Source organism: Monodon monoceros, unplaced genomic scaffold (genome assembly GCF_005190385.1).
Source record: "Monodon monoceros isolate NGI ecotype Baffin Bay Population unplaced genomic scaffold, NGI_Narwhal_1 Super_Scaffold_4, whole genome shotgun sequence".
NCBI lineage: Eukaryota > Metazoa > Chordata > Mammalia > Artiodactyla > Monodontidae > Monodon > Monodon monoceros.
In genome coordinates, this window is record NW_021703781.1 from 37,247,909 (window position 1) to 37,265,364 (window position 17,456).

Genomic DNA, 17,456 nt, shown 5'->3' on the forward strand with positions numbered 1-17,456 from the left:
GGCAGAAGGAAGGAAGGAAGAAGCAGAAAAGACATTTAATTTTAAAAAGAGAGAGAGAGAGAGAGAATTCTTAAGGAGATGCAATTAGAATCTAAAAAGACATTCTGCAACCACAAAACATGATTTCGGAATTGAATATTTCATAGAAAAATGGAAAAAAAGAGTAATAGTCACTGTGAGATCTGATTGGTCTCCTGGAAGACAAAATCTGTTCATTCAGTAACCAATTATTGAGTGCCTGTTATGTGCCAGACACTGCTCTGTGACAAATGGAAGGAAATGTAAGGAAATGTAACACAAATACACAAAGAAGTGGAAGTCATGGAAGAAAACATAGGAGTCATGAAAACCAGATATAGAAGATTTGATGTGCAGAGAGAGTTCCAGAGGAGAGATAGGGATACATGGAGAAGTAAAAACCAAAGAAATAGGAGAAAAACTTCCTTAAGCTGAAGGGACCTCAATTTTCTGAGTAAATCCTAGGCAGAAAAAAAAGAAAGGAAAAAAAAAGACATTCCTAGGGCTTCCCTGGTGGCGCAGTGGTTGAGAGTCCGTCTGCCGCTGCGGGGGACATGGGTTTGTGCTCCGGTCTGGGAAGATCCCACATGCCTTGGAGCGGCTGGGCCCATAAGCCATGGCCGATGAGCCTGCGTGTCTGGAGCCTGTGCTCCGCAACGGGGGAGGCCACAACAGTGAGAGGCCCGCATACCGCCAAAAAAAAAAAAAAAAGACATTCCTAGATATATACTGATTAAATTGTAAAATGTCAAAGAGGAGAATGCTGTGGAGACGGAGAGGGGATTGAGAAAGGGAAAGAGAGAGAGGAGAGATGGTTCCACAAACTCACAAGCTTCTGGGAAAAGGAAAATAATGAAACTATCACTAGGTTTCTCATTTGCCATTACTGAAAACGAGGAGATAGTGTAAGGTGTTTACAGACTTTTTTAGATAATCATTTAAGCCTCTTATATCAAGTATGGACTCAGACATTATATTACCTGCATATATTACCCACCCTTTCATATATTAATTGAACAAGTTCAGCCAAACAAAAATGACATTAGAATGAACCAAGAAGTTCCTAAATATAGTAAAGAGTGTTTATTAGAAAACAATAGCAAATATATTGAACAAATAAAAATATCAAAGGCATTTTCTCAAAAATCAAGACCCAGAAAGGATGTTCATCCTTGCTACTGTTACTTTGTTTTGGCAATAAGAAAAAATTATCAGTGATGTAATAATGTAAACTAAGAGACAAAAGTATCATCATTTACATAATACGATCAAATAACTGGGCAATTAAAAAGACTCACTTAAAAATAGAGACAATATTGGACTTCCCTGGTGGCGCGGTGGTTTGGAATCCGCCTGCTAATGCAGGGGACATGGGTTCGAGCCCTGGTCTGGGAGGATCCCACATGCCGCGGAGCAGCTGGGCCCGTGCACCACAACTACTGAGCCTACGCTCTAGAGCCCGCGTGCCACAACTACTGAAGCCTGTGCGCCTACAGCCCGTGCTCTGCAACAAGAGAAGCCCGTGCGCAGCAACCAAGACCCAACACAGCCATAAATAAAAAAACAAATAAATTTATTTTTAAAAAAAGGAGACAATAAAATAGTTTAGTAAGGTGTCAATACAAAGTAAATATTAAATAATGAGTAATTATCTTTATCCCAGCAATATTCATTGGCAAACGGAAAAACACCCTACTTAGAATGGCAAAAGCTAGTTTCCCTTGGTATAAAGTGACCAGAAAGGTGAAAGAACTTCATGAAGAAAAAGTAGAAATTCTATTGAAGGACATCACACAAGATCTAAATGGGTGGAAAGATGCAACATTATTAAAATGCCACTACAGGACACACGTGTCATTCAAAGCGATTCTCATCATGAAAAACTTTAAAAAGAACACTAAGATAACATAACGCCTATTCACATTTATTAGAAAGTTCTGGCAACCAAAAGATGGCACTGGGCCATGGAGTAGAAAAACAGACCCAAGAAAATATGTGGATATAATACAAAACTAGCTAATATTTATCCAGTGCTTTTTATGTGTCAAATACTAGTCTGTGTGTTTTCATGGTGTAACCTATTTAAGTCTTTCCAAAATCCCTAGGAAGTGGTACTATTATTTCCCTCATTTTACAGATGGGGGAATTGAGGCACAAAGAGGTTACACAACTTTTACAGGACAGAGTGTGGCAGTTAAGTGGGAGCTGAGCCCAACACCGGCTGCTGAGCCCAACACCGGCTGCAGAGCCCATGCACGGGGTCACCACGCCAGCTCCATGCGCTGTGAGTGTCATCCCAAAGCAGCAGGAAGAAACATTATGTAATAAATGATACCAGGGACATTTGACCCCCACTTCACATCATGTATAAAAATACATAGCCGATGAATTAAAAGCCTAAAGTTAAAAATAAAATTATAAAAATATTAGACAAAACTATGAGAATTTATGTAACACTGGGGTGGGGAGGGCCTTCTTAAGCAAAGCAGGAAACCCAAAAGTTACAAAGAAAAAGAATATATATATTAAGAAAGTAAAAAGCTAAAACCTGTGACAAAAGCAACTGAAGACAGATACACACTATACATATAACAAAGGGATACAATCTTAATATATAAAGAGCTGCTTTAGATTAATAATAAACCCACAGGAAAATAAAGCACATAAATAGGAAATGCAGAGGCTAAAGTCATCATTGGTCAGGGGTATGCAGATAAAGACAGCAGCGGCTCTTACTTAAGGATTCCTGGATTGTTAAAAATTTAAAAGATTGATGTTATCAGGTATTAGTGAACGTATGGGCAATAGTATATTTTTACATACTTTTGGTGGGATTGAAAATTACTGTAAAGTTTTGGGAAGGGAATTTGGTCATTCTTTTTTTTTTTTGAAACATCTTTATTGGAGTATAATTGCTTTACAATGGTGTGTTAGTTTCTGCTTTATAACAAAGTGAACCAGCTATACATATACATATATCCCCATATCTCTTCCCTCTTACGTCTCCCTCCCTCTCACCCTCCCTATCCCACCCCTCTAGGTGGACACAAAGCACCAAGCTGATCTCCCTGTGCTATGCAGCTGCTTCCCACTAGCTATCTATTTTACATTTGGTGTAAATATGTCCATGCCACTCTCTCACTTCATCCCAGCTTACCCTTCCCCCTCCCCATTTCCTCAACTCCATTCTCTACATCTGCGTCTTTATTCTTGTCCTGCCCCTAGGTTCTTCAGAACCATTTTTTATATTTTTTAGATTCCATATATATGTGTTAGCATACAGTATTTGTTTTTCTCTTTCTGACTTACTTCATTCTGTATGACAGTCTCTAGGTCCATCCACCTCACTACAAATAACTCAATTTCATTTCTTTCTATGGCTGAGTAATATTCCATTGTATATATGTGCCACATCTTCTTTATCCATTCATCTGTCGATGGACACTTAGGTTGCTTCCATGTGCTATTGTTAAATAGAGCTGCAATGAACATTGTGGTACATGACTCTTTTTGAATTATGGTTTTCTCAGGGTATATGCCCAGTAGTGGGATTGCTGGGTCATATGGTAGTTCTATTTGTAGTTTTTTAAGGAACCTCCATACTGTTCTCCATAGTGGCTGTATCAATTTACATTCCCACCAACAGTGCAAGAGGGTTCCCTTTTCTCCACACCCTCTCCAGCATTTATTGTTTCTAGATTTTTTGATGATGGTCATTCTGACTGGTGTGAGGTGATAACTCATTGTAGTTTTGATTTGCACTTCTCTAATGATTAATGATGCTGAGCATTCTTTCATGTGTTTGTTGGCAATCTGTATATCTTCTTTGGAGAAATGTCTATTTAGGTCTTCTGCCCATTTTTGGATTGGGTTGTTTGTTTTTTTGATATTGAGCTGCATGAGCTGCTTGTATATTTTGCAGATTAATCCTTTGTCAGTTGCTTCATTTGCAAATATTTTCTCCCATTCTGAGGGTTGTCTTTTCATCTTGTTTATGGTTTCCCTTGCTGTGCAAATGCTTTTAAGTTTCACAGGTCCCATTTGTTTTTGTTTTTATTTCCATTTCTCTGGGAGGTGGGTCAAAAAGGATCTTGCTGTGATTTATGTCATACAGTGTTCTATGTTTTCCTCTAAGAGTTTTATAGTGTCTGGCCTTATGTTTAGGTCTTTAATCCATTTTGAGTTTATTTTTGTGTATAGTGTTAGGGAGTGTTCTAATTTCATTCTTTTACATTAGCTACCCAGTTTTCCCAGCACCACTTATTGAAGAGGCTGAATTGTATTGTATACAATTGAAGAATTGTATATTCTTGTCTCCTTTATCAAAGATAAGGTGACCATATGTGTGGGTTTAACTCTGGGCTTTCTATCCTGTTCCATTGATCTATATTTCTGTTTTTGTGCCAGCACCATACTGTCTTGAATATTGTAGCTTTGTAATATAGTCTAAATTCAGGGAGCATGATTCCTCCAGCTCCATTTTTCTTTCTCAAGATTGCTTTAGCTATTCAGTGTCTTTTGTGTTTCCATACAAATTGTGAAATTTTTTGTTCTAGTTCTGTGAAAAATGCCTTTGGTAGTTTGATGTGATTGCACTGACTCTGTAGATTGCTTTGGGTAGTATAGGCATTTTCACAATGTTGATTCTTCCAATCCAAGAACACGGTATATCTCCCCATCTGTTTGTATCATCTTTAATTTCTTTCATCAGTGTCTTATAATTTTCTGCATACAGGTCTTTTGTCTCCCTAGGTAGGTTTATTCCTAAATATTTTATTCTTTTTGTTGCAGTGGTAAATGGGAGTGTTTCCTTAATTTCTCTTTCAGATTTTTCATCATTAGTGTATAGGAATGCAAGAGATTTCGGTGCATTAATTTTGTATCCTGCTACTTTACCAGATTCACTGATTAGCTCTAGTAGTTTTCTGGTAGCATCTTTAGGATCCTCTATGTATAGTATCATGTCATCTGCAAACAGTGACAGTTTTGCTTCTTCTTTTGTTATTTGGATTCCTTTTATTTCTTTTTCTTCTCTGATTGCTGTGGCTAAAACTTCCAAAACTCTGTTGAATAACAGTGGTGAGAGTGGGCAACCTTGTCTTGTACCTGATCTTAGTGGAAATGGTTTCAGTTTTTCACCATTGAGAATGATGTTCACCATTGAGAATGATGTTTGTCATATATGGCCTTTATTATGTGGAGGAAAGTTCCCTCTATGTCTACTTCCTGGAGCGTTTTTATCATAAATGGGTGTTGAATTTTGTTGAAAGCTTTTTCTGCATCTATTGAGATGATCATATGGTTTTTCTCCTTCAATTTGTTAATATGGTTTATCACATTGATTGATTTGCGTATATTGAAGAATCCTTGCATTCCTGGGATAAACCCCACCTGATCTTGGTGTGTGATCCTTTTCATGTGCTGTTGGATTCTGTTTTCTAGTATTTTGTTGAGGATTTTTGCATCTATGTTCATCAGGCACTGAAACCAAATCAATATACAAATGGAAAACAAGCTGAATGTCCATGAATAGGAGAATGGTTGAATAAGTTATGGTACCTTCACATAAAGCAAGAAATATGTGGCAGTTTAAGGACAAGGGAAACAATGAGATACTATTGCACACACATTAGATTGAGAAGGATGCAAATGTCTCAAAGTGCAAAGTGGGTCAGTGATGTAGGGAAACAGCAACTCAGGAACAGCTCTTAGGGTGAAAATTGGCAGAATCCCTTTGGAAAACAGTCGGCAATATTTAGAAAACTTAACACGTGGTCTGCAAACTTTGGTGTCTACTCCTAGGGATGTTCTCTAGAATAACTCATTCAAGAGAGCACCAGGAGACAAGACATATGTGGAAGCTTATTGTGGTGTGGCTTGCAACAGCCAGAAATTAAAGACCACCCACACGTCCCCCAGCAGGGAAGTGGGTGAACACAGTGGTTTACTTACATGGTGGTGCACTACACAGAAGCTAAAATGAATGGATGACACCTATCTGTGTCAACTGGCTGCTCTTTAAAACAGAATGACCACTGGAAAAAAAGCAAGTCACAGAATGATTAGATTAAATGATGTAGATTAGATGAAAACACATTCTGCTGTGTGTGTGTGTGCCTGTGTGTGTGTGTGTGTGTGTACCACGCAGGTATATGCAGTCATAGTGAGAGAACATGGATGCTGGGTTATGACCTGTGTGGGATTCTCCATGTCCCTGCCTGGCTGATTGAGTGACGAGAGCCAGCTGGACTTGCCAGCTTTTGACGTACTGGAGATTATTCTTAGTTGTTACTTCCAAACTCTAATCTGGAAGCTTGTGAGTTCATATGAAAGAGGAACTATAAGAATATGCAGACGGTGCAAAGTTCAGTGTTTCCTGAACAGAAGCAGAGGAGGAGGTCCGAAAAGGACAGATGAGTAGAAGGAGGAAGAAACGATGATTAGATCTAAGAAAGGGGCAGACTATCTCACCAGAAAACCTTCTGCCCCATTCCCTAGACCCTGCCAGAGCCCCGTCTCTGTAAAACCAACACACCACTGAATCCACCTCTCCCTGGGGAAGGGGTGTTTCTCAAAGGGTGCTGCATGGAGCAATCGTTCTGCACGATGTTAAGAGTCGTACGTCAAATTCTCTTGGGACACACTGGGTTTAAAAAAAAAAAAAAGAGGGCTTCCCTCGTGGTGCAGTGGTTGAGAGTCTGCCTGCCGATGAAGGGGACACGGGTTTGTGCCCCGGTCCAGGAAGATCCCACATGCCGTGGAGCGGCTAGGCCCGTGAGCCATGGCCGCTGAGCCTGCGCGTCCGGAGCCTGTGCTCCGCAACGGGAGAGGCCACAACAGTGAGAGGCCTGCGTACCGCAAAAAAAAAAAAAAATTAACCACGGTCCATTACCCCAGAACTTCTCAGAATCCTCAATGCTTATGTGCATTGTGAACCTCTAGAAGGGGGATGTGTTAAACAGTTTCCCAACCTTTTTAATACCATGGGACCCTCTTCTGGGGAGAAAGTTTTGGGACCAGTTGCTCCAGTGCACACTTTGGAAAATACTGGGTTAAGACAAAATGCCTGTAAGACTGATCTATCAGTCATTAACTGAATTTGTGTGGAACTGATAAGATTTGCTGTCCACTCTCTTAACAGGACACAAACTAGCCTGATTCTCTGGAAGCTGTTTAACTCGCCACAGTCTAGGACTCCCTCCTTCCACAAGGCCAGAAGCACGTGGAGTGCTCACTGTAGGGGCTTTCCCTGGGTGGTTGAAGTGGGGAGGGAAGCTGTGGAAGGGGCGTATGAACACCAGCCCTTTAGGATGGGAATGGGCGGTGCATAGCTCTTGGACAATGCCTTGTGCACTGCACCAAGTACAAAAGTCTCAAAACACATCATATGGTGCCTGAGCTGAGAGGCTTACTCACAAATATTCTACAACAAACTGCAAATTCATAGACCCTTAACATTATGCACTGTATTAGCAGATTATTCTTCCATAGCTGGTACTAAAAATCATAAAAATTTCATTAAAAATTTTATTTTGGAAAAGAATATATAAATATATGTATGTATGTGTATATATGCACACACACACTCACATATGCATAAAAATGCACAAGACATCTGTATAAGCAACATCCAGATCGAGAATCAGAACATGGCTAGTAGCCTCAACACCCACTGCCCACTCAACCTCCCCAATCACCTTGATTTTGTGATAATCGGTTCCTGCTATTGTTTATTGTTCCACTGCTATACAACTTTGCCTAAGCAATATAATTTCAAACCTCATGGACTGGCCAGACATGTGTCTGGTTTCTATTCTTTAGCACTGTGTTAGTGAGGTTTGTTCATGTTGCTGTGGGTACCAACAGTTCACTGCTCTTCCTTGCAGGGTAGAGTTATCACAATTTATTTATTTGTTCTACTGCTGATGGACATTGGGTGGTTTCCATTTTTTTGGCTCTCATAAATAATACTGTTGTGACCATCTGTGTACATGTATCCAGGTGCACCTGCACACCTGGATTTATATCCAAGAGTAGCATTTCTGAGTCAAAGATTATAATGTAGCTTCAATTTCACCAAATATTGCAAAACTGTGTTCTACAGAGGTTGTTTCAATTTATATCCCTGTCAGCAGTGTATGAGCCTTCCCATCCCTTCATACCTTCTTTAACACTTGGGTATTGTCAAGTTGTTTCAGTTTTGCCCGTGTGTGTGTGTGTGTGTGCAGCAGTAGTAGCAGTAGCTCATTGTGATCTTACTTTTGATTCCTCTGATAACAAATGAGGTTGAGCACCTTTTCGTATACTTGCTGCTTATATTTTGTGCAGTGACTGCAGTGTCCATTCTTCTACTGAATTGACAATGCTCTTCTTGTAGATTTGTAGGGTACATGATAAATAATAATTCTTGTCCATCACTCTGTGAACTTTCTCCTCACTCTCTTTGTGCTGTCTTGTAGTGAACTGAAGTCCCTCACTTCGAGATAGGTGAGTTTATTCTTTTCCTCTATGGTTAGTACATTTTGAGTCTTGTTTGAAAAATCTTTTTTCCTTGAGGTCATGAAGAAGAATCTTCTATAGTTTAAAAGTTTTATAGTTTTGCCTTTAACATTTAAGTCTATTCAACCCAACAATGAGTTTTCTGAATGATATGATGTAGAGTCCAATTTCTTCTCCTTTTTCTCTTCCTCCACTTTTCTCTCTCTGTTCTGTATGGATTCCCAATAGTCCCACACTACTCATTGTCAGAGCCTCTGTAATATATCAAGTATCCATGTGTGTATGGCCCTGTTTCTCATTTTCCATTCTGTTTCATGGAAATGTAAGTTTTTGAAGGAACGGGGGATAGAGCTAAAGATAATTTTGAGACTGGGGCAATCATTGGTCTCAGTGGGGATTTCTCAACCACTGGACAGCAGTGGGTCCATGAAAGGGGGAAAGAATAAGGGGCTAAGAGAAAAGAGATGTCTTTACAAATCAGAAAAGTTAAAAAAATAGAAGATACCACCCAGCTACAGCAAGGATTAGTGAAATAGGTATCTACACACTGATCATGAAAAATGGTTAAAGATTTTTGAAGAGAAATTTGTCTATATATACTAATAACTTCTACTATTTGACTTAGTAATTTCATTTCTGGGTATCTATCCTGAGGAAATACTTAATAATACACACAAAAAGGAAAGATTTTCACATTGTTTATAAGAGTAAAAAATTAAAAACCTCCTAAATGTCCAGTCAGGTTGGTGTTTAAGTAAAGTATGGTGCATCCATACAATGAAATATTATATAAAAACTAGAATAATGTTTGGGATGAGATTTTTTAAATATGGGGAAATGATCCTGCTATACTTCTAAGGGAAAAAAAGGAGGCTGTCAAGTCATGTATACAATATAATCCCAAAGAAATAAAAGTGGAAATGGATGGATTACAGGTATTTTTCCTGCTTCTACATTATTCTCCTTCTACATTATTCCCCTTCTCTTGCTTTACTGGATTGAAAAAAACAACAAAACCTGACATATTACATATTCCTTGTAAGAATTTGAATTATAGAGGAATATGTGAAAAGTGTAGCAGTCATCACTCTCCAAAAGCACCCCCCTCACCCCCGCCCCTGCCCAGTTAACCATGCTGACTGTTCCTTCCCTTGGAAGGAGTCTCAAACTCAAATGTCTCCAGGGGCCAAAGTAGGAAATGAAAGAAGCCTTGATATAGATGATAGACTGGTATTGGACTGGGGAAACCTAGAGAACGAGCCCTGTTTACTCAGAATTCCACAATGACACAATAAACACATTTATAGGCTGGATACAGCCCACTGACCACCACTTTCCAGATGTGCACTCTTGCTCATGTATTATTTTTAAAAACAGTTATATTGAGATATAATTTACATACACTAAAATTCATCCCTTAAAAGTATCCAATTACGAGGTTTGTAGCATATTTACAGAGTTGAGCAACCATCACCATAATCTAATTTTGGAATATGTTCACCCCAAAAGAAACTTTGTACCCATTAATGGTCATTCTCCATGTCCCACCCCCAACTTTCAGCTCTAGGCAACTACTAATCTACTAATGTGTGTCCATAGACTTGCCTCTTCTGGACATTTCATATAAATAGAATCATACACCATGTAGCCTTTTGTATATGACCTTTTCATTTATTATAGTGTTTTTGAGATTCATCTATAGTTTAGCATGTATCCATAGTTCAATGCCAAATAATATTCCATTGCATGGATATACAGCATTTTATTTATCCATTCATCAATTAACAGAATTTAGGTTGTTTCTAGTTTGGGGGTATTATGAATAGTGTTATTATAAATATTTGTGTATAAGTTTTTTTGTGTGTGTAGAAATACGATTTCATTAGTTTTGTGTAAGTACCTAGGTAGAAGTGCTAAACTGTTTTCCAAAGTGGCTGCTTCATTTTACATTGCACCAGCAATATATGAGGGCTCCAGTTTTTCCACATGCTTCATAGCACTTCTTATTATCTGTCTTTTTAATTCCAACCATCCTAGTGTGTGTGAAGTGGTATCTCATTGTGCTTTCAATTTGCATTTTCTTGATGACTAATGGTTTTGAGCATCTTTGCATGTGCTTATTGGCCATTTATATATTTGCTCTGGAGAAGTGTTTATTCATTCCTCTTTATGGCCAAAATATATTCCATTATATAGATATACCACTGACATTCATCAGTTCATGAACATTTGGGTTGTATTCACCTTTTGGCTATTATGCATAATGATGCTATAAATATTCATGCACAGGTATAGTTGTGTGAACATAAGTTTTCATTTCTCTTGGGTATATGCTTAGGTGTGGAATTGCTGGATCATATGGTTACTCTGTGTTTAATAGATTGAGGAACTATCAGACTGTTTTCCAAAGCAGCTGTTACATTTTACATTCCCACCAGCAGTGTATGAGGGTTCTGACTTCTCCACATCCTCACGTTGTTATTATTTGACTTTTTGATTCTAGCCATCCTCGTGAGTGTGAAGTGGTATCTCACTGTGGTGCTGATCTCCATTTCCATGATGAATAATGATGTCAAGCATCTTTTCATGTACTTATTGGTCATTTGTATATCTTCCTTGGAAAAATATCAATTCAGGTCCTTGCCGATTTTTAAATTGGATTATTTATCTTTTATCATTAAGTTGTAAGAGTTCTTTATGTACTGGATCCAAGTCCCATATCAGATACATGATTTGCAAATATTTTTTCCCATTCTGTGGGTTGTTCTTTCACTTTCTTGGTGGTGTCCTTGAAGCATAGAAGTTTTAAAATTTGATGACATCGACTTATCTGTATTTCTTTTGTTGCTTATGCTTTCATGGTCATATATAAAAATCCTTTGCCAAATTCAGGGTCATGAAGATTTACCCACGTTTTCTTCAAAGTTTTATCTCTTACATTTAGGTGTTTGATCCATTTTAATTTACATATGTGGTGTGAGGTAAGGGTTCAACTTCATTCTTTTGCACGTGGCTATTCAGTTGTCCCAACACCATTTGTGGAAAAGACTTCTTTCCCCATTGAATGGTCTTGTTGCCACTGTTGAAAACTAATTGACCATAAGTGTAAGGGCTTATTTCCGGACTCTCAATTCTATTTCATTGATCTATACGTCTATCCTTATGTGAATACTACATTGTCTTGACTACTGCAGTGGTGTAGTACTTGGGATATTGAGAAGTGTGAATCATCCAACTTTGTTTACTTTTTTTTTCAAGATTTGTTTTGACTATTCTGGGTTCCTTGCATTTCCATATGAATTTTAGAATCAGCTTGTCAATTTCTGCAAAAAAGTCAGCAGGGATTTTGATAGCGATTGTGTTGAATTTGTACATTGCTTTGGGGAGTAGTGCCATTTAAACAATGTAAGTCCTTTGGTCCATGAACATGAGATGTCTTTCATCTTATTTAGCTCTTCTTTAATCAATTTCAACAGTATTTTGTAGTTTTCATTGTGTAAGTCTTAAACTTCTTTTGTTAAATTTATTCATAAATATTTTATTCCTTTTGATGCTATTGTAAATGGAATTGTTTTCTTATTTTCATTTTAAATTATTGATTGCTCACAAAAACAACTGAATTTTGCATATTGGTCTTGTATGCTGCAATACTGCTTGTTTTCAGTTCCAATGATTTTTTTGGTGAATTCCTTAGGATTTTCTACACACAAGGCCATGTCCTCTGTGAATAGCAATGGTTTTACTTATTGTTCTCCAATACAGATGTTTTTTCTTCCTTCTTGTCTAATTGCCCTGGCTAGAACCTCCAGTACAATGTTGAGTAGAAGTGGCAAAAGCTGACATACTTATCTTGTTCCTGGATCTTAGGAGGAAGGCATGCAGTCTTTTCCCACTAAGTATGATGTTAACTGTGAACTTTTTGTAGATGCACTTTATCAGGTTGAGGAAGTTCCCTTCAGTTCCTATTTTTTGAGTGTTTTTTAAAATTTTTGTCAAATGCTTTCTTGTGTGTCTATTAAGATGACCATGTGTTGTTTTTGACCATGTATTTTTTGTTCTTTATTCATATGGTGTATTACATTAATTGATTTTTGGATGTTAAACCAATCTTGCATACTTGGAATCAATTCCACCTCTTCATATTGTATAATGTCTTTTATGTGCTGCTGGATTTTGTTTGCTGGTATTTTGTTGAAAATATTTGTATCTATATTCATAAAAGATATTGATGTGTAGTTTTCTTATGACATCTGGTTTGGGTATAATACTGGCCTCATACAATGAGTTGAGAAAAGTTCTCTCCTTTTCTATTTTTTGGAAGAGTTTATGCAGGGCTGGTATTAATTTTTTAAATGTTTGCTATAATTCACCAGTGAAGCCATATGGGCCTGGGCTTTCCTTTGTAGGAAGTTTTAAAATTACTTAGTAGGAAGTTTTAAAATTAATTTAAAATTAGTATTCACTCTCTTTTCTTGTGATCAGTCTATTCATTTGATTTGTTCTTGAGTCAGCTTTGGCAGTTTCTGTCTAAGGAATTTGTCCTTTTCATCTAAGTTATTTAATTGGTTGGTATACAATTGTTCATACTATTCCCTTTTATTCATTTTAATTTCTGTGCGGTTGGTATTGATGTTCCCTCTCTTATTTCTAATGTTAATAAATTGAGTCTTCTCTTTTTTCTTAGTCTGTTAGCTAAAGATTTGTCAATTTTCTTGTAGATTATGTATCACATTTATAACTGAATTATTATAAGAAGACATAAAAAGTGAAGGGTAATTCCTACAATGGGAGTGGGAGAACATCAAGGTGAATTCAAGCCTTTACTGTCCCATTCCTCCTAAATGCCAATACGGTTGATCCCAAGTTTTTCATAACTCTTTCACCATCTCTGCCTGGAGTGGTGGTAAGGTGGAACTTGGGTATTGAGGAGCACTGAAGGGATCTGGTCCCTTGGTCATCACGTACCAGCAATGATGGGCCATAAACTGTGGTTATGGGTTATGCCCCCGAGATAGAAGACACCATGGCCCCAAGCCATTTGGTCTGATGTCATAACTCACCGATACTCTTTTTGCCGTGTTTCCAGTTCTTTACGTCTGTGCTGCTTGAGAATGTGAATTTGGTCATCACAGGCCAACTTTGCTGTGAGAAAAGGACATGGGTGAGAAGAGCCTAGGGAAGCACATTAACATCCGTTTTCAGGTTTCCCTCAGACACCCTTCCTGAGCCAAGTGCTTTATGTGTATCGTCTCATTTAAGCCTCAGAACACTCCCTCATTTTATAGCAAAGAAATGGGGTGTGGGGAGGTTGAATAGATTTGCCCTTGAACTTTACCCAAGGTCACAACCTAATTAGTGGATTTTCAGCACAAGACTCAAATCCCATGCTGTCAGCTAACTCTCTTTATAAAAGACAAATCCAGTTCCTCCTCCTCCTGTCTGCTCACTCAGCAAGCCTGGGGGCTCTGAACCTCGGGGTTCTGAGAATCACATCCAGATACATAAGCCAGGCTTGGTTCTCATCGTGAATTACAGGAAGGCAGACCGATGATTCTCTGGCAGGCACAGTGTGCCCACCTCTGGCCTGCCTGTGGATTTCCACCTGGGGGCTCCCAGGACACTGCCTTTGCCAAGAATCGTGGGGCCCCTGGTGCAGAGCTGCTTTTCCACTTCAGAGGAAAGGCATTCCGTGATCTTTGGTGGATCTCTTCAAACCACTTCAGAGCAGTTCATTCCTGCATTTCTCACGCAGAGCAGAAATGGCAGCCACTGCGGGTTTCCATGTTGCCTGAGAGAATAGCAGGGACTCATAGCTCTTGTGTTTCTAAGTCCAGTTGGTTGCTTCCTGGAGAAATGTGTGACTTAAGATTCAATATACAGACGCTGACACTGTCCAGTTTCCTGTGGTGGCTACACAGAGGAATGAGAATGGAGCTTATTCTAAAACAGCCTGTCATGTCCTAGAGTGTGGGCTTTAGAAGAGATGTTCTTGGGTTTGGGTTTGGACTAGGGCTGTGTCACTTAAAGCTGTGTGACCTTGAGCAAGCTGCCTTAGCTTCTTCCCATGTAAAATGGAGATAATAACGCTTATTTCTAGGGCCATGGTGGGGGTTTAGGGAGAGACTGCAGCAAATCACTCCATACAGTGCTTAGGACCAGTAAGTGCCCAGTAAATGGGAACCATGGTTATCACTGTTGTCCTTATAATTATCATGGACCTGAGGGTCCTCTTCCTCCCTCTAAGCCAGACTTCAAAGGTGTCTCATCTTTCATTTCAGGAATGGGCAGGTGGCTAAGGGCACGGTTGGTCACACTTCTCAGGGCCTTTAGAGCAGGAGAGGTCAGATCAAGATTACCCTTTATACTATTATTTAGGGTAAAATCAGTGAACACAGTCAATGGAACCCCGACTGGCAGGATTCCAGAGCATCTCCTTGAAAGGGGGCCACTGCAGTGAAGAGCTTCTCCGGCTCTCTGTGGTGAAGAGCCGGCTTTTTAAAACTTCCATTCCATCACAGACTGACATTTTTGTAAATAAGTGGGGAGGCTCTAGGCCATTGAAGGCAAGGTGAGTATTAAATGTAACAACAGCTGTCACTGGCACATTCATCAACTCTTATCCACCCTTAAAGAACCTGCCTATTTCTCAGGCACCTTGCTCTGAGGAGTTGTATCTCCTTAGCTTTACTGTATGAATAAGTCAGAGAACGTGTAAAATTGCAACCTACCAAGTTTCAAATGGCATATAGCATCCTTCTTCCTGGCCCCACTGACTAACAGAACTTCTGGGATCAAGGCAGGTGACAAAGCCTGGACTGACTATAGCAGAGTTCAGGGGGACAGACTCCAAAAGACTGATATGAGTCTTTCACATAGATGCTTGGAATCCCTGGGAGCACAGTGACCACTGATCTTCCTCTTTGGGCCCCAGTTCCAAGCCTGGGACTGGAGCTGCCTCAGGCAGAGGTGCAATGGGCCAGAGAGCTCTGTGAGGCTCAGAACTGTTGGGTGCTGGTCTGCAATGAGGTGAGAACAGAGGTTGAGTGTACAGGTTTACAAACTTAGAGTAACTTGCTAAAATACTTCTGACTGTTGCGTCTGATAATAAAAACAGGGCTTGTATTTTGAATGGCTTTGGTTTGTTTTTTATTTCATTTTTCTAGTAGTTAATTTTTATTGTATTTTACAAAAATGTCAGTCACCACAGAGACAGCCCTCTGACTTCTATGGTCACCCCAAGTGCAGTGGTGTAATATTGGTTTCCAGAGGTTTCTATGTGGTGAGTGATTGAATCGCTTGTGGGCTGGGCCCCCTCATTTCCAGTTTGCCCAAAGGGTTGGTTGTCGTGCCATGTGGTGGACCAAAGATGGCCACAAATTCTTTGACATTCCTTCCATTGAGAGGAGGTCTATGTTCCCCTTGCGTCTGGGTGGACTCTGTGACTGCTTGGGCCAACAGAACGTGGTAGAAGTTACACTGGGCCAGTTTCCAGGGCCAGGCTTGAAGAAACTGGCATCTTCCACTTTCTGTCTCTTGCTTTTGGAAGCCAGCCACCACAAAAAGAAGTGCAACTAACCTGAGACCACCAAGCTGTGAGAAGCCCAGGCTCTACGGGGAGGCCTTAAAAATGAGATGCCATGTGGAGAGGGAGAGACCACGGAGCCCTGAAGCACACGAGAGGAGAACCATCTTAGAAGCGAATCCTCTAGCCCTTCCCCTCTCAGCGGATGCCCCATGGCTCACAGAGGGACCACCCAGCTGAGCCCTCCCCAAATTCCTGACACCTAAGATCATGAGCAAAATGAAATGGCTGTTTCAAGCCACTAAGAGTGCTACACAGCAACTGATAAGTGGAACATACTGGGTGGCTTCCATGTGCCCCTCCAGATCCACCCTTCGCCTGTGCTGTCCCTGAAGGTCCCTGATCAATGCATCAGTGGGCTTCACGTTCGGTTCAGCCACTGGGAACCCTGACCAGAGACTGGAGGGTACGGGACAGTGAGGAGAGGACACTTCTTCCCCAGCCTCTCTCTGTAGGGTCTCTCCAGGCTGTCTGCATCTCTACTGAGGACCAGAGCTCCTCCCAAGGCAGCTCTGGCTCCAGGACACGTCCCTTTTGGGTTATTCTCACATTCTTTCCCTTCCCCGACCCCACCAGGACTAGGAGTTCTAATGGCCCTGCACGCTGGCCTACACCTTCTAAATATCCCAACTGGGAGGTGCCATATGCTTTTTTGTTGGAAAGAGATTCGGGGTCCGTGGGAAGAAGGACTACACATCCGAGACCGTGGGTAGGAGGGGGGCAGGAGGGAGATGTGGAGCTCGTGTTTCTACAGTCCTGGTAAATGAGAAGTGCCCTCTCTGCAACCTTTCCCATGCTGGCCACCGTAAGACAGAGTGACTTTTGTGATCTTCCCTGCCATGAAGACAGGGGATAAAAATCCTTCCTGCCCCAATCATTTAGTTCAGAAATAATCTTGGAATTTTCTTTTTTTGTTGTTTGTTTCTTAAGTTAAATTCCATGTCAGAAGCAATGGGATGTGGCCTGATAGTTTTAAGTACACCAGGTAGAGAAGACCTCTTCCTCCTGTGTCTTGGTTTTCTTAGCTAGAATAGAGGGGGTACTAATCATTCTCGTCTTACCTACACTGCCAAAGTTCTGTGAAGAGCAAATGAACTAGTGATAGGAAATGTGTTGTCAGCTAGGAGGTGTTAGACGGTGGCACTGGAAGAAGCAGCTGTCCCCCTCCTCATTATTCTAGTGGATGCACTAGATCATTTCAGGTTTCGAGAGTGAGCAAGCTGAAGGGTCACGACTAAGGTAAGGCAGGATTTTGCCAAGGCATGGATTTGACTCACACACGCTAAGAGGCTGGTGTGCAAGTGGGGCGTCATTCAGAGGGAAAGGGGCCTTAGCTGACCCCCGCCATCTGCTCCTC

General features: G+C 40.2%; 1 protein-coding gene across 4 annotated transcripts in view; it reads right to left on the reverse strand.

Annotated features, from left to right (window-relative positions):
• The window catches only part of ALOX5 (arachidonate 5-lipoxygenase), a 54,633-nt gene that overhangs the window by 28,730 nt on the left and 8,447 nt on the right, over positions 1–17,456 (reverse strand). For all 4 annotated transcript variants that reach the window (XM_029245547.1, XM_029245546.1, XM_029245548.1 and 1 more), the window contains exon 3: positions 13,578–13,659. In XM_029245547.1, the coding sequence (XP_029101380.1) occupies positions 13,578–13,659 (82 nt within the window). The remainder of the gene's footprint in view (positions 1–13,577; positions 13,660–17,456) is intronic.